The sequence below is a fragment of the Eriocheir sinensis genome, chromosome 5, assembly GCF_024679095.1.
Source record: "Eriocheir sinensis breed Jianghai 21 chromosome 5, ASM2467909v1, whole genome shotgun sequence".
NCBI classification, from domain to species: domain Eukaryota; kingdom Metazoa; phylum Arthropoda; class Malacostraca; order Decapoda; family Varunidae; genus Eriocheir; species Eriocheir sinensis.
The window spans coordinates 25,147,166-25,174,625 of record NC_066513.1 but is presented as its reverse complement, the minus strand read 5'-3'; the positions used below and the strand labels follow the sequence as shown (position 1 = coordinate 25,174,625).

The 27,460-nt window shown below is 39.2% G+C and overlaps 2 protein-coding genes across 8 annotated transcripts in view; one reads left to right on the top strand and one right to left on the bottom strand.

Annotated features, from left to right (window-relative positions):
• The first annotated feature begins 463 nt into the window (after positions 1-463).
• On the top strand, positions 464-11,927 carry LOC126985574 (serine/threonine-protein kinase ULK3-like). 2 transcript variants are annotated; one of them, XM_050840732.1, is made up of 5 exons: positions 464-1,001; positions 1,568-1,693; positions 1,922-2,256; positions 4,000-4,316; positions 8,687-11,927. In XM_050840732.1, exons 1-5 carry the CDS (start codon positions 552-554, stop codon positions 8,758-8,760), a joined length of 1,302 nt encoding a protein of 433 aa, XP_050696689.1. In that variant the 5' UTR covers positions 464-551; the 3' UTR covers positions 8,761-11,927. The 2 variants fall into 2 exon arrangements, with proteins under 2 accessions (XP_050696689.1, XP_050696680.1); XM_050840723.1 differs by lacking the exon at positions 8,687-11,927 and having other exon boundaries at positions 465-1,001; positions 4,000-4,628.
• A 10,172-nt stretch (positions 11,928-22,099) lies between these two features.
• Positions 22,100-27,460, bottom strand: part of LOC126985556 ((E3-independent) E2 ubiquitin-conjugating enzyme-like) — a 36,626-nt gene continuing 31,265 nt past the window's right edge. For all 6 annotated transcript variants that reach the window (XM_050840675.1, XM_050840705.1, XM_050840686.1 and 3 more), the window contains 4 exons: positions 26,296-26,389; positions 25,728-25,929; positions 24,565-24,671; positions 22,100-23,832 (listed from right to left, as the gene is read on the bottom strand). In XM_050840675.1, the coding sequence (XP_050696632.1) occupies positions 23,594-23,832; positions 24,565-24,671; positions 25,728-25,929; positions 26,296-26,389 (642 nt within the window). In that variant the 3' untranslated portion in view covers positions 22,100-23,593. The remainder of the gene's footprint in view (positions 23,833-24,564; positions 24,672-25,727; positions 25,930-26,295; positions 26,390-27,460) is intronic.

The following is a 27,460-nucleotide window of genomic DNA, read 5'->3' as shown; positions in this document are numbered from 1 at the left end:
ATCGTCATGGGCCACTAACACACACACACCAACACAGCAACATGGCGGGAAAAAGTTGAGGAGGCTCCTCAGAGGAGCTCTCTCGCGATAAATATGTGCCTCCCAAAATGACGGACCTTTGCGGGGCAGCTGACAGTGATCACTGATCAGCTGATCGCTGCTGATGACGTCACGTGCAACCTCTGAATAGCTATGTAAATTGATCTGGCCGCACTGAGTAATTATAATGCGATAGCGTATCACAGTGAGGAAAGTTACGTACTACTGAAAAGGAAAGTGTGTGAATAAGAAAAAGAGAGGACCGAGAGGAGGAGGAACAAAGAAGCGATACAGGATACAGGATCCCCCGTCCCCCAACAGGGAACAAATATGCGTGATATGCACCATACAGGTGCCCTGCGCATTATTATCCAGATCCAGGTAAAAAAAAAAAGTGTGTTGGCAACCCTGAGTAGAGGCAGAGGTCGCCGTGTGGTGTTGGCAGCACTGCGGGATGTAAACAGACCGAGAAGTGTCAAGTCAAGACTCCGAGGGTTATCATCATCATCATCATGGCAGTGGCCTCGAGTGTGCCCAAGATACCAGACTATATATTCGCTGAGAAAATAGGCGCAGGGAACTATGCAGACGTGTACAAGGCCTATAAGAAGGGCAAGGTGAGGGAGGTGGTGGCCGTCAAGTGCGTCCTGCAGTCCTCGCTCTCCAGGTCCGCCCTCAACAACCTGGAGTCCGAGATAAAGATTCTGAAGAAGCTGAAACACGAGCACATTGTTCAGATGCTGGACTTTGTTTGGGACGACAAGTACATCTACATCATCATGGAGTATTGCAGTGGGGGGGACCTGTCAACCTTCGTCAAGTCCAAGCAGAGGCTCTCAGAAAACGTGTGTCAGAGGTTCCTGCAGCAGCTCGCAGCAGCCCTCCAGTATATGAGGGAACAGAATGTCAGCCACCTGGACCTCAAGCCCTCAAACATTTTACTAAAGTCTAGAAAAAGCCAGGTGAAGAGTACAGTGTTAACCTGTCGTACATGGTGTGGTATGCACACATTTAGAATATGTCGCCATCATCTGTTTAACATCAGGTTTTCCCATAATATCATATGAGATTAGGCAGTCAGTGATACACTTCCAACTATCTTTGTCTAATGCCTCAGCCTCTCCAATGTCCAATGTTGCCAAATCCTTTCCAACACACTACCTCCATGTCTCCTTTGGCCTGCCTGGTGAGCAGCGACCTGGCACTTCCACCCCAGTTTCTCACCATCCCTCCTCTTCACATGCCCAAACCATCTCAATCTCCCTACTCTCAGCTCCTTCAATCCACATATTCTTGCATCTTCTCACTATACACCCCATCTCTCCATGTGACCCCAGCCATGAATATACTTCTAGGTTATCCATTTAGTTTCTCTATCCTACAGTCTTCTTCTTTTCTTTGTTTAACGTCCTTATTTTCCCTTATGAGGAAAAAAATGAATATGTATTTTAAATTCTAAGGGTGATTGGCATTCACCAACCTCCTACCATATTGTATTCTTTGCAACAACAAATGCATTATATTACAGGTGCTTAAGATTGGTGATTTTGGCCTTGCCCAGCACATGCCAGAAGAAGACACAAATAGTACTGTCAAGGGCAGTCCTCTCTACATGGCTCCGGAGATTGTCCTGAAGCGGCAGTATGATGCCAAAGTGTGTTGTGGTATAGTCTTTGATAATAATACTTTGGCATAATGTGAAACAAGGCATTAGTCAAAATACATATTAAGGGTCTCAATAAGTGTTTATTTTTGTTTCAACGATACTGCAGATTATTAATCCAGCTCTGCAAACTTTCTCTTTATAATAATATTTTAATAGTTATTACATTATAGGTAATTACAATAAATATATCACTTAACTACCCAATGATATTACAAGGTGGACCTGTGGTCAGTGGGCGTCATCTTGTACGAGTGTCTCTTCGGCAAGGCCCCATACTCCTCCAAGACGATGGACGAACTCATAGAGAAGATTAAGAGCGACAAGCCTATAGAGGTTCCATATGGGACCAACATATCACCAGAGTGCAGAGACCTGCTATTGAGGTGTTTAGAGAGGGATGTTAGCAAGAGAATAGACTTTGAGGCATTCTTTTCTCACCCATTCGTTGATCTAGAGCACAAGCCAGGCCCGGATAGCATGAACAAGGCAACGGAACTACTTACTGCGGCTGTGAACTTCGATGAGTGTCGAGAATATGAACAGGCTTTCAAGTGAGTAATGACAGAGCACTGTTAGGAATTGTTGGTGTAATCTGAGACTGGATATTTGCTTTAACTAGAAATTCTTTGTTTTTTTCCTACACACTCACTCACAAAACTTATGTACCAGTGACTTGAAAAATAAGTGTATTGGTTCAGTCACTGGCCAATAGTGTTAATAATCATAAGTAAAATATCCTCATATTATATTTTGTGCAAGGCTGTGAGAGTTTGTTGTAGCTATATGTTATTTTGTTCTGCCAACCCATAACCCTTTTCACAATACAGGTAGTCTCGAGTTACAATGAGGCTCTGGTCCAACATACAGGTCTTAAGTTGAATTGGTCAGTCAAAATTTACATTAAATGACAAAATATTATTCAAATGCCCTGCCAGAGATAGAGCAGCATTTTTGCACCTCCTACCCTCCTCCCCTTACCTGCCTCTGTCTTCATGTGCTCACCTCACCCTGTGTTCAGTTGACTCGTTTGCCATGCAAGGTTATGCAATGTTACACAATGGAGCTTCAAAGTTTTGCCAAGATAGCAGCATTAGCCAAATGCCCCACCAAGCCATTATTGCACAGGGGGTTGTGTTGGTGGGAAGGGGGCAGTGTTTGTAAACAAAGGACATGTCATTGTTATATGAGTGGCCAGTTTCACCGCTGCTGCATTTTCTTACTGTGATTGCTGTTTATGGTAAACGGTTGCCTATATGAGCTGATGTGAGAATAAAGTGAGTTGCCATTTTGGTTGCGATCAGCTGATCGAATGTCTAGTTCTCCCACCTGCGGGGAATTATGTGGGCTAATGGGTGAAATAAACACAGCTGAAACTTTAAACAGTTGAGATGACCGAGTAAACTCACTCACAAATATGAAAGCCGTTTGGGTGGGGCCTGAACTTCTCTATGTCGTTGCCGAATCACAACCACTACATCACTCTCTCTCATTTGTCAGCTATTTGCCATATGAAATTGTGAATAAAATAATATTTATACATTAAATTAGTATAATTATTGCTATTAATGTGCCACTTTTTAGAATAATAGCAATGAAGTATATAAATTCCATAACACGTGACATTGTTGCTTTCTGGCGTCAGCAATCAAGGACACCATGTCACTTCTTCCCTCACCCACACACGTGATGACTGCAACTCTGATGGCTGTTCTTACTCTGAAGGCTGGGTTTGGCAGTACTGTGGCTCCAAGTGGGCCTCACCCAATCAAACTTCATAGCTGAGTCTGACTATAGCCAAGTGGTATCTGCTAGATCTAGCAGCATGCATGTATAGCAGACTATAGGTCAATAAACTGGTAGAGTAACAACTTGCAACTGTAGCATGAGAAGTACTTACAGCTTCAAGTTTCACAGGCAACCCTCCTGCTTTACTCTAGCCCAGCTGGGGTAAGGCCAGCACATGCAGACAGTGGTGGGATAGAGGGGGTTGGTTAGGAGGTGCAAGAACACTATGTAAACAAACAGCTGCATGATAGTGGAAATGTCAACTCATTACTTAACCACGTTCTACTAATATTATTGACATGGTCGTAAGTGCAAGCAATCATAAGTCACATACATTGTAACTCAAGGACTATTAGCATTGCATTTGAAACTTGGAGTTTGTATATGTAAAAAGCTGTGTATTATCTTGAGTTAAGTATCATTATATTATTAGGTTTCTGGATAACAAGCAAAGTTCCAACATAATTAATTTACTCAGAGTCCTTCATCCTCATAAATTTTTTCTGCAGGAATTACTGTCAAGCACTCCAGTACCTGACTCCGTTGCTGCACAGTGAAAGTGATGCCAGTAAGCGAGTGGTCTTAAGGCGGAAGATCACCGAGTACTTGGGCAGGACTGAAGAGTTAAAGAAAGTTGTTAGCAGTGACAGTGATGTTGTCAAGAATCTGAGGATTCCAAGCATTCCAAACCTTCCTAAACAAGAATCTTTGAAGTTCAGTGAGTACAAAGGTAACCGTGAAGAGCTACTCAGGCTGACGACAACAACTCCCCAGATACAAACAGCAATAGAGATTGGTGCCTCAGGTGAACTGTATGCCAGAGAAGGTAATTATAGCATAGCTTTTGACAAATACCAACTTGCACTTGGGAAACTTTTGGAATTATTACAGAATGAACCAAAAGGACGCAGGAAAGACCTCTTACGAGAGGAGGTGACAAGATGGATGACACAGGCAGAGTACTTGAAGGAGCTGCTAAACAGTTCCCCAGCACAGGAGAGCGAGATAGCTGAGCCCTTTGCAAGTGCTGATGAAAAAAATTGTGTTCTCCAGTAAACAGTGTTATTGCAGAGCCCAAATTACAGAGTTGATTTTCTTGTGATTCATTTGTTTTATGAAAACATTTTCAGTCAGTCTCTTTTAACCCGTAAAGCGTCAGAAACATAAGAGATACGTCAGCCACTCTCAGGCATTCAAGCATCAGAGACGTAAGAGATACGTCGACCTCCTCCCATCCTTTTTCTGATAAATAACATCCCCAAAACGTCTCCATATACTGCTCTCATGCATTATACGCACTATATATGCTGCCCCCTTGACCCTGCTAACATGAGTATTGTCTTTTTTCTCCTTTTATTAGTTTTCAATTTTGTAGCAGTTTCTGCTCCATTATTTTTGTGGTAGCTGCCTTCACGGCGCTCAACCCGCTAATGTGAACACAGTCTAATTTCCATTAATTACTCTCCCCATTTCCTGTGTTTTTTGGTAAGTGTTGTGTTGTGGTTGTGAAACCTTGTACGATATGAATTATGATATGCCTTTCATTTTGTCGTATGGGAAACAAGTACATATTATTTGAAAAATATTCGCATTCTGAAAGGCAACACTCAAACGGAGTATCCGGTGATTGCCATTGATTTGATTTTTAGACACAAACACACTCTCTCTCTCTCTCTCTCTCTCTCTCTCCCCACCATGCAAAGGATATTGCTAAATTAGAAGGTGTTCAGCGTCAACGAAAAATTATCCCTTCCTTGCGCAACAAATCCTCGAAGAAAGGCTTTCTACCTTAACATGTTCTCTCTTGAGAAACGTCGCCCGAGGAAAACTGATCGAATGTTTTAAAATACTTAATGGTTTCACGAATGTAGACAGATCAACATTGTTTATGATCGACACTTAAGCGACGAGGAACAATGGCGAAAACTCAGATGTAGACAAGTAAATTCAGACTGCACCAAATTTTTCTTCACCAACGCTAGAAAAGCGAGAATGGAATAAGCTCCCATCATCAGTGGTCCAGTGTAACACGATTGACTCCTTCAAAATAAGCTCGACTTCCTTCAACTTAATATCAACTAGAGTAGAAAATGCAACGTTTTGGAGTCTTCTGATTAATGTAAAATCACTTAGTTTAAGGACAGACCACCAAGTCTGGACCATGGGGTCTGTGTGGTCTGATTTTCTGTAAATCTATGTAAATCTCTCTCTCTCTCTCTCTCTCTCTCTCATTCTCACACACACACACACACACACACACACACATTATCCACCCAGACAGATGCAGAAAAGGAAAAACAATTACGGAAAACCAATCACACGAAAGAGGTTTTTTCGTGACTATAATTTCTTAAAGCTAAAGTATGACATGTATTTTTCCTCTCAACACAGTAACGATGTTATGCATGCCCCCAACTCACTGCTCCAAGTGTGAGAAAAAGAGGAAACGAAAAAACTATATACATATGGTTTTGCTAAGCCACTAACTCTAGCGCGGAATATCTTGTGAGGCATAATACCACTTCCAGTCAGTTCTGGGTGCAATGACTGTCATTTTCATTCTTTCCACATCATTTAAGACTGGTTTCGCCAAGAAAATAATCCAAGATGTGGTTGGCACACGTGTAACCACAAGGTGTCGTATTTGCCGACGCTTTACGGGTTAACTGTATCATGAAAAGTTTGCATCATAGTTGCAAGCATGATGAAAAATTAACTACTTCCATTTCCCAGGTAGCTTGGAGGTGTGTCTTGTGCCATACATTGTCTGGAGAACTGTTACAAAGGACAATTTTAGTTTGTTTCATGAAATTTAGTTTTACAAACTAATAACTTACTACTGGCAAGATGTACTTTTATATAAAATGCTTATTACAATGGGTTGTTGGATAAAAATGGAAACATGGAAACGCAGGCAACAGAAATCCTATTGGCTCATTACGAGGTTGCCCACTCTGCTTGACAGTCACTTTGTGCCTGCAGAGTAAATGGAAGCACTTTAGTATTCAGTTTACTTGTGACGCAGCAAAATAACAGTCAATTCAATTTTTAATAATTTGGCAAAACATGTCAACATTATTTATCAACAAGGTGTGGATAATAAAAGCATTTATAAGAGACTTATAATAATAATATCTGGAAGATGAAGCATTTAGTGATGTGAGGCATGCAAATGTTGCTGTGGAGATGGCGTTGTGCATGTTCACCAGTCACCAGTGAAATGTCAGTGCATGACTCATTCACTTGTGGCAGCACCGAGCCCATCACCCTGCCGTGTCTCCCAAGCTTTCCCGACACTCGCCACCCGCCTCTTAGCCTCATGTCCATTACCAGAACAGGTAAGAGAACCTTGATTTACCTCTCCAGTCACTGAATTAGTCTGCCAGCCCACCCAGGGAGAGACTCAACACCTCCACTACTGTGTTCATAGCTGCAAAGCTCGTCCATTAATGCTAGACACAGTATAATGTTTGTCTCCCAGCACATGCATACAACACCATTTTCACAGCATTATTTGCTAGCCTCGAGTCAGGAGCCACTTCATCTGTTGGATTATACCATTACGTGCCTCTTGTAAATGCTTTACTTACCCACATCTTGTTGATAAATATTATTAACAAAAATAGGGCAAGGTCTGGAACAGGCTTTGCCAAATTATCTTCCTTATCCAACACTTTGTTAAAAGTTATTCTTGAAAAACGATACAACACAGACTATGAAATCCATAATAAATATAATTTTTATTTGGAAAAGAATACAGTACTACATTATAAAATATCCACCAGTAAAATCATCATCTCTTCTTGTAACACTTTAATTCATCATCACTCTGTCATCATATCATCATTCAGCTTATTGTTTTATTGACACAGGGTGGGGAGTCTGACATAATTTAGGTAATAAATAGTTAATAGATAAAAGAAGAGAAAGCACTCACCAGTGAAGGAAAGAGCACTCAGTGAATTTGGCTTTACTGTTGTCCAACACTCCGGTCCCAGGTGAAAATTCCTGCTACTCCTTGGTCATCAGAGAATCACATTCCTTGTAATACCGGTGTTTGCCTTTCCCTTTGGCAATACCAAGGAGGGATGTATAGTAGAAAAGTTTTTAATTGTATGAAAAGTGCTGTGAATATAGATTAAATCCTAGCTTATTTGTGTACACACTAGGGATAATCATGTGTGGTGTCACACACATCATGTTGCCAAGAGCTCATTTCCTGTCCCATTTTTTTACACAACTAGTGAGAGTCTGGTAGGAGACATTTCTTGAGAGTGACATAAGCCATTGGTCATGGAACTCTGTAGCTGTTTTACGGATATATTGAAAAGGTTTATCAGTAAAGATCTCTAGGATCATCATAATGGCAAAAGAAAATTTGTTTGGGTATGCATGATAAAATACAGTATTATAGATTATAATCATTGGTATGTAGCCTGCTTTAGCCTGGCTAATCTGGCTGTTGTGTGGACAGACATTCACTCAGCATCACCACCTGCACTCTAATCCATTCACACCATGTGGGTGATCACCTCTAGTGTGTATACCTCTTAAGCAGTGGTTCCCAAATTTTTTTTTGTCCCGTTCCCACTTTTCCAGTCACTTTTTCACATGTGGACCCCTACAACGAAAGAGGTTAAGCCAGCAAAATTAATAGAAGATTTTTCTGCTAAAAATTAATACATTCATGTAAAATGCCTTCCATTATTATGGTGATTAATCTGTTGGCCTATTTATATGAAAGCAAAAGACATTGCATTCAGCAAACTATGGACCCCTGGTTGGGAACCACTGCTCTTAAGGGTGTAAGACTGTTACCTCAAGGCCAGGCAGCCTTGTGTTGTAAGGCTGTTGACATGTACAGAAGGGTTGCATGGTCTTTGTTGCCTAGTCTTGGGACTACTCATTCCCTCTTAATCTAAGGTTTTTACTGTTTAACCCTTAAAGTGCGGGTGTCGACAACAGTCGACAGTTGGCGCCTGAGCTCAAACCGCAGGTGTCGACAATAGTCGACAAGGGATTTCTTGAATTAGCGTGCTGTCAAATTGAATTTGTTTATGTTGAAGTAGGGTTAGAATGTCATTTTCTTTCAAACAATACCCAGCCATGCTCCCTTGACTAATTATTGGTCAGTGTATGCCTCGTGTTAGCTTTGAGAAGATGTTCGCTAGACATCCACCTCTTCTCACCTTCCAGTGGATTTCATCAACAAGATGGGGGCCCTTCGACCTCAACACCCATCAAGAGCATCAGGAAGGCCCGGAAGTTAATTTTTGGGGGGGGTTTCACATAAACTGTATAAAAGTTATGCTTTATATTACTAAATCATAGAAGGGAAGTGGAAAACTGTCTATAATAATGTACTTTCAGTGACCCTAATTCAATATTCCGTACTTGCTCTACCAATGGTTATATAGACTTCAACTTAATGTCAAAGGACAGGTAAGGGTATGTACTTTACAATGATGCTTCATTGAGTCACATGAGTTAAGTAGGAGTGAAGGTATGAAAGGTTGAAGTGAATTATGTTTTTTCCTGAATATGCCCGTGTGGGAGGACAGGCGCAGCAAAACAAGCCCGCGCTTTAAGGGTTAAAGAATGAGCTAGTAGTAATTTTGTTTTGTCTCCTATAAACATCATTGATTTAGCTACTTACTGTATAGTACGTAAAGTTAATTCATAGAAATATGCCTGTCTGTGCCTTCTTGAGTGTCTTAGTCTGCTTGTACAGGAATCACCAATGTACTTTAATTAAATGGTAATATATAAATTGAATTAGTGTATGAAAAATCAGATAGTAGTTAGCAATATATGATACTGGCACTGGCACTTGCTCTGGCTATGATGTATTATGGCAATATGACAGCTATATACAGGGAATGTAAGAAAAATGTAGTTCCTGAAAGTGTACAGGAAGTTCCAAATTAATTTCATGTAATGAAAGTACTTTGTATATTATATTAACACTACAGATTTCAGCCTTCTTAAATGAATTTTATTATCACATATACTTAGTTTTATGTAATTTCATACCACAGGTCATTGATCATGTTTGCTATGGAAGACAGGGATGATGTCAAGTGCAGTTGCACAACAAACCTTTTCAATACAGTACAGCAAAGTCTCAGTACAGGTAAAGGGGGCCTTGAAGCACTCTTGTGGCCACCTCCATGCATACCCAAAGCAGTGTTCTATGAGTTAGTCATATGTTCAGAAACAATATTATGCCCCAAATTTTATTGATCAGTCTTGATCAGCAGACAAACATAACACTGAATGAACAATGGACTGCAAGGACAAAGCGTAATTTAAGAGTCAAAGGCTCTTGACCTGCTATGGGCCCCCTCCTTTTTTTTTTTTTTTTTTTTTTTTTTATAAGAGTATTTTGATGGGGCTTTTGAGCCCTCATTTCATTCTTTATTCTTGAAAAATACAGCTCCTGTTATTCATATTTTGGTTCCCATTCATTGGTAACTCACAAGTAACTCCCTCATTCTCTCCCTGTTAGGTACACCAATGATAAACTGTAAGGATTTACATTTGGCGTATGTAGCAGGCTCCTCACACAACACTTAATAGTGTAAATCAAGGCTATTTGTCCAGCTGTCCTAAAATATTAGGCATAAAAATCATTGTCAGAAATGGTACTCCTACTGCACATGCACTGGAATTGGTTGCAATTCTTATGCTAAAGCTGTGATACACCCCTACTTTTTCTTAATAAAATTTGCAGAGTAAGTAATTAACTTCAGTCTGCTCTATTCATCAACTTTGTTGTTTGTCTTTTCTGTATGTATAAAAAAAAAAGATCAAATTTCTTTATTCAAGTTTGTGAATGGTCACATATAAAACAAGGGTCCAGTTTCCTTTTACTGTGGTATAGCTCATACAACATACAACCAAGTGTGTCAACTGGTGAAACAATGAAGCTAAAAAATGCAATAAATTGACGCTTCTCACCTGACAGTATTGTACATAGTACTTGTCATTATTATGCTGAATAGAAAAATTATGCTATTACATATATTTCATCCTGAAAGCAACTCTGAAAGTTTTATAATAAATATGTTCGTTTCTCTGCAAACAAATAAATAAGCAGCTCTTTAATTTACAACTACATCTATGCTGCAAGATACTATTCAACATACCATGATACAAAATGGTATCCAAATATATTTCACATGTCTGTCTGTCTCTCTTGAAAGTGAACTGTACAAACATGACTCAAGCCAGAAACACCAATGATTCCTTGAACTAACTCAGACTGAGAGTGAACCCTTAAAGCCGTGCTGCCACCAAACATGGAATAGGTAAAGTAATGGATATTCATGTTACGCTGATGGGTCGTTGTCAGGCTAACGACCCGTTATTAGCATGTTTGGTACGATTCAAGGACTACATGCAATGCCAATTACATAATATGAACAATGAGTGCTATGCTGCAGAGAAACTGAAGCATCTCTAGTGAATCTTTTATCTTTCATATATTCATGTATAATCAGGCAACAACTTTTATTACCTATCCCAACATTCTGCACAATTAAACCTGAAAAATCTATCTGTACCTACAAAACATTTATAAATAATTATTAAAAAATAGGAATGGAGAGTAAAAAAGTGCATTATGTATCAAGGATATCTGGTTATTTTCACTTAAAGCAAACTTGCATAAATTATTTTCCATTAACCCCTTCAACACGAGGACATATATACTGCGCCTTTGCATGCCCCATACCATATCCGAGGACGCGCATACTGCGTCCTGGCTTGCTTTAGCCAATATACGAGTTATTTTATCTATATTTATGCTTACATCTCAAAATTATCAATTAATTTATGTTTCTTTATGTGCACCATTTAATTCTGCATGTTTTCATATATAATACATGATGATTGTGTTGAGTTTATGGCTGAAAACTTGTTATATTCAATAGCAACATTTGAAATTTGGCATGTGCGGCGATCCCGGATACGGCGCGGGGCGCTGTTTTGGCTCAGCCGTAGTGAATTTCTTTATTTGCACCATTTAATTCTGCATGTTTTCATATATAATACATGATGATTATGTTGAGTTTATGGCTGAAAACTTGTTATATTCAAAAGCAACATTTGAAATTTGGCGTGCGTGGCGATCCCGGATACAGCGCGGGGTGCTGTTTTGGCCCGGCTGTAATGAGTTTCTTTATGTGCACCATTTAATTTTGCATGTTTTCATATATAATACATGATGATTATGTTGAGTTTATGGCTGAAAACTTGTCATGTTCAATAGCGACATTTGAAATTTGGCGCGCACGGCGATCCTGGATACGGCGTGGGGCGCTGTTTTGGCCCGGCCATAGTGAAGGGGTTAAGATGGGTTTTGCCATTCATGAAACTCAAACACCAAGGCATATCACAAATTGTAAAAATGTCAATAAAACTTTGTGCATAGACACACTTGTGAAAACACTGAACAACCCTTACATCCTAGCATTTATATTGGAAGGTTATATTACAGCAACAGTAAATAAGTCATTCACAACAACTAAAGACAAAAAAAAAGTGATAAAATACCCACACACAAAAAACTGCAACCCTATGTGGCTGAGAGGGAAAGAAAGAGGGATGGAGGCATGACTAGAAACTGAGTTGTTCCCCACACACACACACAAGAAAACATGAAAGGTAAAAGACAGTTTCGTCACTGAAGTATTTGTAATTAGGAACAGCATAAGGAGTATTACTTCATAAATTACATTTTACTGTTACAGGTTCACTGACTGTTCATCTTTGCAAAACTCAGTGTCTACAAGGCTTGAAACATTTATTTTCTGGACTTGCTAGGCATCTCAAAGTTGAAATAGTGGTTTGTGCATGCTGACAACTATACATGTAAAACCACTGGCTGTCTGTATGTTGAAATAGCAATTTTCCACAAAGATGGCCAAACATATCCACTGTATTTTGACGTCCTATGGTACTAGAAGTTCATGTTATAACCATTTTCTTTATTTTTATCTCACTTTCAAAGGTTTGCCCCTGCAGTGTCAGGTTACAGCAACTAAAAAATATCCAAAAAACAAAAAAGCCCACACAATGCATTACAAAGTAGTCAAGTTGACATGCCATTTTTGTGTTTCTACAATTATAATGGCTTTTAGTGACTGCAATAAACCACTGTTTATTACCAGATAGTCAAGAAAACTGGTGATATATTGCTTATTGTATGTTTGTGGAAACCGGCTCTCTAGTGTAAAATCTGCTCATATTGAGATTCAATAAAAGTTTTGACAACTAACAGCAGGAGTAACATGGTTTGTAACATTACTTATCTCTGTACAAAAAGATACATGTGTACACAGGGATAAATATTCCAGAGTAATAACAAGTCAGAGCACCCTTTTAAAGCCAACACACCTGTGCTGACACGCTGCAGCCCTGCCTGCCCACCTGGGGACACGTTAACCTTTCTACATGGGCTCATTTACCATCCCACCTCGTGATCTGTGTCCCTACCCAGAAGTCAATCATGACCTACTGTGTGATGGTACATTAAAAGTCCATTAATCCAGATTACACTGGTCATCAATGCTAAAAAAAACACAAATGCTTGAAAACAGGACACTATAATCTTTAAAAACAGTCTGATTTTCTGAAGGTAGGCAAGAGTAATCCAATAATAGAAACTGAAGTCTGGAGTGCACAAAAAATAGCTAAAAAAAAGACATTTACAGATTAAAGGACCTTTGCTGTATTCTGAATATCACACTGATATCGCTAATATTCCAGCCTTACTTTAACACTCATGCCAGTTGTTAATGCATGTTGTAAAATCTACACTGTGGGTCATAAGGGCCACATACAGAAAGGGAAAATTCCCTTGTGACACACTTCAGTACAGAGTAAGGACAATGTGGACAACATGATTACCTCCGGAAAAGGATAATAATGAGATTCCCTATCTGATGGATGACCAGTTCTTTTGAAAAGTAAACTCTGTAATTAAGTGAATTTATTTACAAGAACTTTGTGAGTTGTATTGAATGTAAATGTCCTTTTCAGTTGTGATTATTGATCCCAACTCTGCTTAAACTGTAGACAGAAAAATAATGTGCTCATTATAAACTTTAAAATTAATTTTCCCTTACAGTAGAAAATACACTTTCCCTAGAAAGTTCAGCTGGTTCACCAAGTTGTTAGAACTCTGTCTAATGTCTGCAAGTCAATACAACATTTAACGACTCCAGCTGTAATATGATCTTCACTGGGCTGGGTAACTGTTAATGGTGCAGTCTAGTGCTTACATTCTTAGAATATTTATTGGGCTGTAAGAGATACTTCATCAGTTCTACATGTCAAAAAATATTTAACTCTGATCCTCCAACCAACTGTTAACAACTTTTAGTGTTTATATGGAAATCATCTTTTGGGTGTTTAGGCCGTAACTTCAAATATGTGAAGGCAGACTTCTCAAATAAAGATATTTAATGACCAGTTTAGTTTAGTGGCAGCTGTTTTCTCCCTCCTAGAGCCAGCTTCCTAAATTGTGGCCACACCTCTCAGGGAGGTTAGTTGAAGAGGGGCAGTTACCCAGGTAGGGCCTAAGAGGCTGCTGGAGGTGGATGTGAATATTGCAGTGGTAAGTCAGATCATAATTATAAAGTCTTCAGTATCCACACTGGGGCTGTGGTTTATATGCACTGACATTTAAAAATGGAACTTCATGATTTATGTGTTTTCAGCATAGTTAAAAATTTGCTCATGCCAGTAATTTCAGTGACTTTTTTCAATTCTGAGATATATGTATACATGCAGTACTGTCACTGAGGAACAGTACTCTTGTATCTATTCATAGAGCAAGCAAGATTATATAAAATATAGCAAAAAGCAACTTCTATTAGCTAAATACAGCAATTTCCTTGTCCACACTATAAAACCTTGTTACAGCAAATGCAAGAAACACTTCATGCTGGCGAGGTGCACCGTACACACACACACTACATAAATGTCAACTGACATTACAAACTTTGGCAACTAAGAGCTGGATCACTAGTCAGTTCATTGATCATATTTTTTTTAGTTGTAAGCAACTTTAGAGACTGGTAATTATTTAAACAAGAAAAGCATACTATGAAGAATTAAACCCCATGTTTTAGAAAATTGACTTGAATTTATGAAAAATTTCCACCAATAGAAAATATTTCATAACTATATACATAAACAATTACTTGTCTGTCACTTAGCTGCAATTTATGGAACAAGCTCATTATTTTGTGCCTCTAAAGACTTCTACTTCACAAACAGATGTGAAAAACAGGTGTGTGGACAATGCTCTTCCACTCTGGCTCAGCAGACTGGTCCATCACAAATTCTATTAACATAGTTTTATTCTGATATCCTGAGTAGGACCTCTGATTTTGTACAAGAATGTACATGTTGATAGCTCAAGTAACCATGTTCAGTCCAGATAACCATTTTTTATTTGCCAACAGACTGTGATAATGGAAAGTGTTTTCAGTGTGGTGGCAGTCATTATGCTCAGTGAAACATAGATCAGTTTGTCTTGTATAATTACTGTCATATCACAAAGCAGTATGGTTGCAGCTTACATGTAGTCTGCTAGACAAAATTTTACTAGTTCAACCATCCCATTAGTGCCAATATGTGAAGCAGGATAGTATAATCTGAAAAAATCTCTGAATTCTGGAGTCTCAGGATTATCAAGATACAAAAATCACTTGTAGTCCAAATTCTGGCTGAATCTACTACTATTTGTATAAGAGGAAATTAGTAAAGGTTACAGAAATAATTCAAAGTCCTAATTAAGAATGAATCTGCTGCTATTTGGATTAAGATATTTACTGTATAGGGTGTGGTTGCTTGGAATCTTGGTGAACACACTTTGCTTGATTCATTACATTTGGGCGACAGGTTTATGCACATAGTGAAATCAGTGACACTGCATGGCTACGGAATGCTATGTAACTTGAATATTTAGCATCATGAAACTTCAAAATTATTTCCCCAATGCCCATGTCACTATTCATCATAGCCTTCATATAATGGCAGACAAAAATATTGAAACATCTTTTTTCTAAACTTGATGGGTAGACTTGGTAACCCCTTTCTGCACAGCACCACAAGGGGTGGAAGAGTGAAAGGATGGTTATGTAAGGAAATGGGAGAGTAGAAGGATGAACAAGCAGGAGAGGAGAGTGACTTACTGATGGAAAGTGGTTGCTGAATAACAACTTAAGGGTATGATGGATACATATTTTTGTTTAAATTGTACCACAAAATTGGAAGGAAGGTAAAAGTGGTATGGAAAAAAAAAAAAAAAAACAGGAATTTCCAAATATTGAGAAGAAGTTTAAATGATGGATTTGGTGGTTAGGAAACATTAATATGTACTTATGCTCACTATTCTTTCCAGTAGATCAATAAAAAGTATTGCTAACTGAACCCATTACGTCCAATTATGACAAGAGGTTTGTAAACAAACTATATCCTTCTCCTGGACAGGGTTCATGTTTAATATGGTTCAATCAGCATTCTGTACGTATATACTAGTGTAAGTCAATTTTTTTCTCTTAGCAATCTTTAAGGCTAGATTTAAAGCATCAACTTTTACAGTGATGCTTTTGTCCCTTCAATCTTGTGCTGCTGACTAAACTCCCAACAGAAGGATCAGACAAATAGTGCTGCCCACTAAAAATAAGCAGCTTCTAGTCCTTCACTGAACATATCATAGTATTAATGTTGACTCATATGGATATACATTGTGTTCAAAACAGGGATGATTAATTTCCTGCACCAAAGAACAGTGAACTTCATATTGCTGTAGCTGTCTTTTTAAGGTATTTCCAAAGCTAAATGATGTAGACATGGACACGTCACATGGCTCACAATGGTAATGATCATGAGTGTAATGACTGATAAATGTTATGATAATGAAGGTAATGGTAGTAATGATACTGTACAAATTAAACCTGCTGTGCAATTTTTTTCAGTACCAAGATGGATGGCAGCTCATGAAAATTAATTTGGAAACCTGAGATAATAATTGAGCATAATATTGTGTTATACTGAGAAAAGAAAGAGCTTGATGACTTTTGAGTAACAACCAGAAATGATATACCTGCTGTACAAAATATTGTCTTCCAGGGTTTTCCTTAATTAATGGAACACATCAAAGCTTTGAAGGGGCCAACTTTTACTTTTGTTTAAGCACTAGATCTTACCTGAAAATGTTGCTACCTTGAACACAGAAACTGCTGAACAGAGGCAGTATGGAAATAATCAAGATTCAAAGAATTGCACAGAATCATGATCAGATCCACTAGCAAGTGACTGACTGTTGACTGGTGAATTCACAATTGGGTTTCTGTGTGAGAGGGGGATGCTTCATAGATTGAGGGACAGGACTCAAGGTGGTACTTGGTGATGGAGTGCAAGGATATGGTAGTCTATTCCAGCGATGTCAAAAACATAGCTTAACACATAATAACAACTGCCTTGGCACACTCCAACATGCTGTTCCTGTCAGATATATTAGGACATGCTCGACATCTTAGCTCACGAGGGAAAAAGAATGCAACTGAATATATTCCTTTTCATTAAAATGTTGTAACTGGATGATAATTATTGGAAAATAAATAATGCAACTACAGGTGAATGTTTGAGAACTGGAGCTTTTGTCATATTGTTAACAGTGTTTGACAGGTATCCTGTAACACAATCAAGGTTGGTGGTGTGGCCTTTATATCATTGGGCAGCTCGAAACATCTTTGTAAGATTGTTTAATGTATGGCATTTTAAACATGATTCAAACATTATCATACAAGCCAAGACATTAAAAAAGGATTTGCTATAGTTGATGAAAGGCAACTTGTCCCTTAGGCCTGCCCCTTTGCTGGTGTCATTTCTGATTGGCTGAGGTTAATTTTGTTGTTTAATAGAAAAAGATGACCTAAATCATGACAACATTCTCGTACATAAAAATAAATGGTTGAATTGAAATTGACACTAAACTGGATCAAGGGTGGTGGAGGGGGCATTGCTAGACAAAAGGTTGAAGATGAAGTTGAAATTCACAAGATATAGAGTGAAGGAGGGGATAGTGTTAGAAAAGTCACTATAATGATTGCTAGATTGTAAGGTCACAATGCAACAGCAGGAGGGAATAAAACATCAAAAATATTAATGCAGGTACTCTGAAAGTTAGCCTAAATAACTAACAATGCTATTACAAAACACTTATGATAAACAGACATGACTAAAAACAAAGAACTGTATTTATGATGACTTTTATGATTAAATCATTAAAGATGACCTGAATGACTTAATGAACACAGCTAAGAACAACAGGGGCACAAATACAGAACACTGTTGATCTGCCTTCACATGTATGTCGAACAAGCATACCATCAACTATACCAAACTTACTAAAAGTATGCTTTCAAGAAAATAAACAAATAATATATATAACCACACTATGTGAGTGAGTACACATTAAAGCTGACGTAGGTGTAATGAATTTAACGATCATCTGTTTTAAGCTTTGAGGCTTTCAATGACTCACGACTCCCCATGTAACACCCAACAAAGGCAGGGAATGCTCAAACTATCATGAGAATGCTCTCAAGTGAAACTTACATTACAGATACTCCTTGAATAATTATATATACAGTACCCTCTCGAGTTTCGCGCTATCCGAGTTTCACGTTCCTCGAGTTTCGTAGTTAGTCCTAAATTCTTACCATCCCGACTTTCACGCATTATCATTCCGAGTTTCGCGCTGCTTTGATATGTACGGGTCACGTCTACTTACCATCGGCGTCACGCACGTTACCTTAAAAGGTAGGATCACACTGGACGTTTTCCTCCAAACATTGTGGCTATGGCGAGAGAGAGACTTATTAACATTAACTGCGTTTGAACTTCCCACCACCTCCTCCCTGTCACGTTTGGTTCAACTCGGCGCAGCCTCAATACCACGCGAGCCCCCGACTCGAGAGGTGTGTAGCTTCACTCTGGTTTTGAGCCCCTCTCGTGAAAGGTGAGATAGAGAGGATGAAAACAAGGAGATAGGAGAAGGGTGTGGAGAGGGAGGGTCAGAAAGAAGTCAGGTCAGGGCTTTGACCTGACTTACTATACATTTCAGCGACGGACAAACGCTGTTTTTCACAAATATCTCCTAAACGAATCATTTGATCAGTATGATACTTCAGCACACTACCTTTAACACCCGGACCTAATTTATGGCTGATATACCATATTGCAATATGTGTTATGTTAGGAGTCTACTGACTGATATTAAGCCTAATCCAGTCATCATATCTAAGGTGTTATACAGAATCGGACGAGTGTGGGGTACTCGTCTAACCCCTCCACCAACGCCCCGAACAACCCTCAGGCCACTCCTTCCCTACCCCAATATCGCAGTATCCCCCTCCTCGTTTCCCTCTTCACCCCTCTACTCACACCATCCCCCTTCCCCAGCTCGAGGCTATGACTTAAGCAGAGGCAGGATATAACTCATTGACTGCCGAGGCGCATCCATTAGCAACAATGTTGTCCCTTTGCCCCCAGTAAACTCCTAACAAAACACATATTGCAATATGGTATATCAGCCATAAATTAGGTCCGGGTGTTATAGGTAGTGTGCTGAAATATCATACTGATCCAATGAGTCGTTTAGGAGATGAGGGCGAGAAGGGGGAGAAGTAGTTGTGGTTAGGAATAGTTTGGGAGGGTGTTGGGGGGGGGGGCACACTTTCCTTCGAATGCGTCAACATGACGCGTCGGGTTTGTGTTATTTTTCACGAGTAAACTCCTCACATAACACATATAGTAATATGGGATGTTAGCCATAAATTAGGTCCGGATGTTAATTGTAGTGTGCTGATATATCATACTGATCCAACAACTCGTTTAGGAGATATTTGCGAAAAACAGCGTTTGTCCGCCGCTGAAATGTATAGTAGGTCAGGTCATGCCATACTTGTCACACACACACACACACACACACAGAAGGTGAAATAAGAAGGATGTGGGGAGGATGGGGCAGAAAGGAGACTCAGATCAGGGCTTTGGTCAAAACATGACTTGACTTAGGTCAGGTCATATCCTGACTTGTCACACACACACACACACAGAAGGGGAATGAGAGTGGTGTGGGGAGGGAGGGGCAGAAAGGAGAGTCAGATCAGGGCTTTGGTCAGGATATGACCTGACTCAGGTCAAGACATGACCTGACTCTCCCTTCTGCCCCTCCCTCCCCCCCACCCTTCTCATTTTCCTTTCTGTGTGTGTGTGTGTGTGTGTGTGTGTGTGTGTGTGTGTGTGTCATGACATGACCTGACTCTCCCTTCTGCACCTCCCCTCCCACACCCTTCTAATTTCCCCTATGTGTGTGACGCACGCCCGGAAAAGTTGCCGGTTGCCCAAGCTGCCGCCAACGTGGTGGGAAGAAAAAGGCCCAGTGTGACACCAGCTTACAGACAATCGACAAATCGCTCCCGGATAGGCGTACAGGCATTGCCAGTAGCCACAACGGTTAGAGGAAAACGGCCAGTGTGACACCGCCTTAAGGCTGTGAGGCCGCTGATTGGGTGAGCGCCGGCGATGACGTTATCGGACAACCAGCAAATCACAAGCGTGTTTTCAGAGCTCAGCCAATCATAAGGCTTCATCTGTGGCTTTAAAAGACCCGTTCCCTCTTCCTGTTTTCTTCCTTTTTCCAAGGTACGTATTTTGAGATAACAATGGAGTAAAAGAGGAAAAAAAGTGAGCTCCAGGGGGGCAGCACGAGCCAATTATAATGGCGCCACTATAAACAATTGCCTGCGCCATGACAGGCTCGGGGCCAGCCATCAGGCCCAGATGGATAGTCTACCGGTGCTATAGCCCACATCTAAAAAAATAAAATAATAATAATAATCCCGGATCAGAACAAATAAGCGCTTTTTCAGTGTTTTCAATACCTTGAGTTTCGAGATCCTCGAGTTTAGCGCTATACCTTCAGAATGAAGCGAGCGTGAATATATATATATATATATATATATATATATATATATATATATATATATATATATATATATATATATATATATATATATATATACAGTACCCTCCCGAGTTTCGCGCTTGCTTCATTCCACAGGTATAGCGCTAAACTTGCAGATCACGAAACTCGGGGTATTGAAAACACTGAAAAAGGGGTTATTTGTTCCAGCCCGTGGAGAAGCTGACTTTTTTTACCACTTTATGAAAATATGAAAATACGTACTCTCTCTCTCTCTCTCTCTTGCCATAGCCACAATGTTTGGAAGAAAACGTCCAGTGTGGTGCTACCTTTAAAGGTAGCGTGACATGCCGATGGTACGTAGACGTGACCCGTACATGTCAAAGCAGCGCAAAACTCGGTGATAATGCGCGAAAGTCGGGATGGTAAGAATTTAGGACTAACCGCGAAACTCAAGGATCGCGAAACTCAGATAGCGCAAAACTCAAGAGGGTACTGTATATATATATATATATATATATATATATATATATATATATATATATATATATATATATATATATATATATATATATATATATATAAGAACATAAGAACACAGGGAGACTGCAACAGGCTGAGTGGCATACACAGGGCAGCTCCAGAATCCATATATATATATATATATATATATATATATATATATATATATATATATATATATATATATATATATATATATATATATATATATATATATATATATATATATATATATATATGCAGTATACCCCACATAAGGCGGACCAATTGGGGGGAAGGTCAATCCGCGTTATCCAAAAATCCGAGTTACCCGAGAATTTTTTTTTTTCTTAACATTTTGCACGCCTGTTACCACTAACAGTTAAAATGGTCTGTGTAATGCATTACGTAAATAGGTCCTACATACACGCCGCGCGCGTGAACATACTCACGCGGCGTACACACACACACACACACACACACACATAAACATGTGGAAGACACAGCCTTGCCCTTAGAAGCCATGGTAGAATTACAAAGGCAACAATAAGGGCTACAGAGCGAGCGAAAGCTGAGGGAGACACTGCCACGCGCTTGCTAAGTCAGCTGTGTAAACGTTGATCTTGGCACCAGCAGTGCCGCAGCACACGTGCCCGTTTCGCGTCTCCAACAGCTCGAACAACTCCTCAACAACTCAGACGATGCAAGAGCTACCAGGGGTATTTCATCCAGTATATAAGCCAAGTGGCTTAAAATTACTCAATCAAAGGCCAAAAAATGCCTACCAGTGCACTCGGGATAGAACGTTAAAAAAAAAAAAAAAACTGAAAGTATCTGACTTATCCGATATCCGGCTTATTCGGGTCTGAGTTAAGCGGGGTTTACTGTATGTATATATATATATATATATATATATATATATATATATATATATATATATATATATATATATATATATATATATATATATATATAAAATCCTTATTCCATACAAGCTTAGGAAATCTTTATTTTCAAACTCAACTTGAGATTTATCATGAATGCATCACAGAAGAGAAGACTATCAGTTATTTAGATGTTAGTCTTATAATAAGCTATGCTGATTTTTTTTTAATTTATTCATTATACATAAAATTTTCACTATCAAATATTTAACACAATCATCCAAGTCCATGTGATTAATTTTCAAATCATTCAAATTAAAAGTACAGATTAACCAGTTCGATGCTGCTTTTTTTTTCTTTTTTAAACTATCTCCTTCCCTGTGCATTTTTGCCATCACAACTCGACTTTCCAGCCTCCATTGTGACTGCAAAGTGACCAACTCAAAAGATGGAGAAAAGGGGGTGACATGTGGTGTATTGATCTATAATCAGACCCACTTTGGAAACTAGGTCTGGACTATATGTGAGTGTATGTCACTTGCTCAGGAATAATCCAATGGGGGATGTTGCAGCTTATAGGTTAATGAGAAAGGTGAAGCTATTTAATTTGAATGACTATTACAGTGCATAAGCCTTAATTATTGTAAAACAAAATGAAGCAGCAAACACCCTGCCACAGTGACAGTCATAGTCACAACACTCTGCCTGCACTGCTTGCTGCTTGATTGGCAAGGGAATGGAGTGGCAGTGTCTGGCTAGTGCCCACTCCACACAGTCCATTATGGCCCATCAAGACAACACAAACTAAGCTTCCTCAGCTGTAAACTTAATGCACAGTTTGTGTTTGTATAATAACAAAAGATTGCTTTAAAGTTCTCTGGGTCTCTTGTAGACATGAAATATTCATATTTCCACTGGTTTTACATTTTTTTTACTTGTGGTGTTCATCAAATTCTGAAAACAGTGACTTACATGTTAAGAAAATATGTATGTTATGATTAACTATTTAATGAGCACCAACTTCCATCCAGAACATCAACAACCATTATATTTCCCTCACGATCCATATCAACAAAACAATATATTCAACGTAAGCTAAGAAGTCAGATGATTTCCTAATATCCAGGCTACACTGACTGTCAAACCTCACAGTACAAGAGCAAGACAAAGCCTGGCATATCTAATGCTCACATGTATTTACTCAAAGGCGAGGAGGAGAACAGTGCTTGTGCCCTCATCCTCAAATAGCTGCAAATCTCAGCAGCAAATTTAGAACAAACCATGTGTGGATATGTTCACGACACTTTAAATACTGAAAGTAAATGAGAATCACAGACATAAACTAATTTGATAATAAATAAGTAGCATTGGAGGTATCACTATCACAAAGTTCACAAAAATATAGATCATTAACAGATTAACAACTGCAGTTCATCAGGACAACCAAATAAACAAATTGATATATTTTTTTCCTATTAAATCGAATATCTGAAATAATAAAACCATGACTGTAGTGGCAATATATCATCTCCTCTTTGCTTCATTGCAGAAGGGAAAATGAGTTATCATATTCAATAAAACAAACAAATTACAAAATCCATCCTTCTCAAGGCCCAATGAACGCCACAACCCACACAGGCACTGAACACCATCATTAATAAATAGACTAATAATAATAAATGGGAAAAATGAGCTAGAATTGGATAATAGCTACGAGTTACGACTGGCCACACTCTTGGGCTCGGCGAGGGCCGGTGAGGTGGCTGTGGCCTGCTGACTCTCAGTAGGAGCCGGAGCCGCCTTCCCCTCAGCCACATCTGGCACAGAGTCAAAGGTTACTCCAACACACTCCAGGATGGATTTGAACTGCTGCAGTGTCTTACGCAGGGTGATGCAGAAGCCCTTGGAAGCGGGGATGAGCGGAAACTCTGGCAAGTCAACCTTCACAGCTGTGGGGAACAAGTAAAGTTCAGATGTGTTCACCAACTGATATACACCCTTCTATTGAAAACAATGTCAGGAAAAAATATTATGCTAGAAAACTGAGCTGGGGCATGAAAATAAATTGTTGTGCATTTTATTCTCAGCAGGGATTTCGACAGGTCAACCTTCTCAGCTGGAGGGAATGAGTATTAAGGTGCCTTATTCAGTTGAAAGGAAGGGTCTTTGATGGGCTTGCAGCACCCTCCTCTCTTCCTGTATATACCTCACCGGGAGTGGCTTATGCCCGTTTCGGCAGGTGTCTTCCTACCTACTCCCTATAAACCAGAATATAAATAAAACAATAAAACTATTTTATCATATAAGATATTTCTTTCATCACACAATATCTCTGTGAAAAAATTATTTATAATTTTGTAGTATAGAATGAACGTCACAGAATGAATGACCTAAAGATGGCAATGTTGCTAAGAAAATATAGGTAGGTCAAGTAGTATTCCAGATATTATTAGAAAACTAAGAACATTATGCTGGAGAAACCCCTTCCTGGCCAAGGGCTGAATCAATCTAATGGTTTACAGCATGGTATTGACTGCCACTTTGCAGTCAAAAAACAAAGAGACATCGCTGCCTGTAATTTTCTAATGAAACAGACTTTACTAACATGTCCAAATAGATTTCTCAACACTCATACCCTGGTAGTAACATATTCAAAGTTAGGTAACTGTGAAATAACACACCTGAGTTGTGTATTTCCCTGAAGGTGGTGGGAGTGGTTGGTGACAGAGGGTGGGAAACATTGTAGTTCTCAGAGATCTCCAGCCAACACTCCAGCCTCTGTACTTGTCTGTGGAAAGAAGGAAATGTCCTGAAGGAAAACAGTTGTATATAATGAGGCAAGCATATAAATTAAGAAATGAGCAAGAAAAAAAATTAGTGTATATATATATATATATATATATATATATATATATATATATATATATATATATATATATATATATATATATATATATATATATATATATATATATATATATATATATATCATCATCATCATCATCACCATTTCGTTTAACGTCCGTTTTCACTCTTCCTGAGCGGTTGGATGCTTTATGGCAGTATGGAAGGTGAGGTGAGGGAAAGAGCAGTGAAGGGCAGACAGGTGGTGGGTGCATTGGAGTTATGAAAGGAAAAAGTTCGAGCATAGAGGTAAAGAGAGGAATAAGGAACAGTATTATCCTGCTAACTCTGTCATATGCATTAGAGACGTGGACATGGAATGCAGCACAGGAATCAAGAATACGTGCAGTGGAAATGAGTTATATAAGAGGTGCATGTGGTGTGTCAGGATGGGATGGAGAAAGTAATGAAAGTGTGTATGAGCAGTTTGGTATGGGTGCAACAGCAAAAGGTGTGGAGTGGTGGAGTGGGTGAAGCATGGTGCATTGAGATGGTTTGGACACATGATGAGAATGGGGGAGAATGAATTCGTGAAGAGAGTGTATGAGGTAAGGATTGAGGAAGGGGGTGTCAGGGGAAGACCACCTGTGAAGTGGATCAATAGGGTGAGTGAGTATTGGAGCGAGAGAGTTGGAAGTAGCAGGATTGAATGTGCTGAGAGGGAGTGCCAGAACAGGGAGAGATGGAGACACTTCTGCCACAGCCACCCCCTGGAGGGAAGTTCCCGCGAGGGAGCAAGGCGTCGGAGATATAGATAGATAGATAAATAGATAGATATTTAATGAAAAGTTTTCATTTAGTCTCATAAGAGGTTGAGTAAAAAAAATGAATCTTATTGATCTTGTTGGATGGAATTCGAAGTGAGAAATGTTTACCAAAACTTTCTAAAGAGTTTTATCTAATCTCCAACATTACATGATAAATATTTCCTGTCACTTACCTGGCTGCCTTCACATGAAAATGATGAATAATTTCCTTTTTGAATATGTCAGGAGGTGCCTGGATGACCTTGGCCATTGCCTGGATCAATTTCAACACAACCATTTCATTGTACATGCGAGAGTTTTCTCGGCCCTGCTGTGTGCCCTTCTGGCGCTCATAACCAGCCTCGTTGAAGTATGGCTCACTGACCAGGATCAAACCTGCACAGGAGAGAATGGAGCCACGTCATCATCATGCATTACAGAGAATTTTGGTTTATCGCAGAACAAAAGAGAGCTTTGTATATTTAAATCAGGTAAACAGAAAACCTAACAATGATGTATATACACATTTTATATATGCAAATACTAACATAAAAAGTATTTTCTGTAAATTATAGAATTTTAAATCTGCCTGATACAAATATATAAAACATAATGAAGTGGCAGTTTTAAAGACTCCCTCCAAACTACAGTGAATCCAGGTAATACAGCTTCACTCGATATTTTTTATGTTTTTGATTAAGATGGGAAGTTTGTTCTCTGCTAAGTTAAACTGATCATCAACTGAGTTTGTAAGGTACCCACCCTGGATGGATATGATAACCTGCAGGAGGTTGCTCTGGCTGGTCCACACCTCTGTGCCCTTCCCACTCCAGGTGCCTAACAGTGAGACACATACCTGCCAACACACCGCCAAATGGCACTTAACTTGATGTATAAAGTTAAGGAAAATTGTAAAAACTAGGGAGTTGCAAAATGTTACCAAAAATTATCTAGAAGAACAAAAAATCTCAATGGGTGCAAGCCACACCAAAATGAACAAAAATTGATGAGAAACAAATTTTGGGAGTGGAAATGGCATACAGGTTACATGTAACAATTAGCACCAACTTGTGTATCCACCAACGTCTTGCACTTTTCAGGACCCTCTATACCACTGCATTTCAACTAAGTAAGAGTATAGATCCATGAGAACCTTACGGCTTAAGGTCAACTTGTACATGCATAATCATTACATAGATTGTAACAACACCTAACTTTTCATCATCAAAAATGCTTCTCTGAAAGCAGTTTCCATCTCAACAATCAATCTCAAGAATGGTCCAGGGCAGTGGTCCTTAGCCTGGGGTGTGTGCTCCCCCAAGGGGCATTAGTAATTTCTAAGTTGGAAATTCTCAAATTATATTTGTTATTACCTTAACGAGAGCATGGGCTAATACTGAAAAGTTTATGAAAAAATCCTCAAGTATTGCTTTTGCTAACTTCAGTAGTCTTAAGTCTACTTAGGCTTTCCATGTTTATTAAATCTGGGAGGGAATTTTATCTATATATGTATGCAAGGAGGGGAATGGAGTGAAGGACACTTTCCTAGAGAGAGCTTGGAGTAAAGAACCCATTTCTAAAGGGGGTGTGGTAGTACAAGGGTTAACCCGGTAGCAGCGACAGGCCAAATATGTGGCTTTACCGTGAACCAGCGATGGGCCAAATTCTTGCCGTGACATAAGCCCCCCAAAATATGTATATATGCATTTGATTACAAATGCATCGATAGGTATAATATAATGGTTTGTGAGTGATGATTTTTTCTCATTAATTCGCTTAGAGGGGTCTTTAAGAAACATGATCGCTGAGGCTGCCGGGTTAAGAACCACCGGTCTAGAGCAGTGGTTTGCAGATTCTATTAGCCAATGTACAAGTTTTATAATGCTGGTCACAAACCTCTAACCAGGCATATAAATTCATGAAGGGT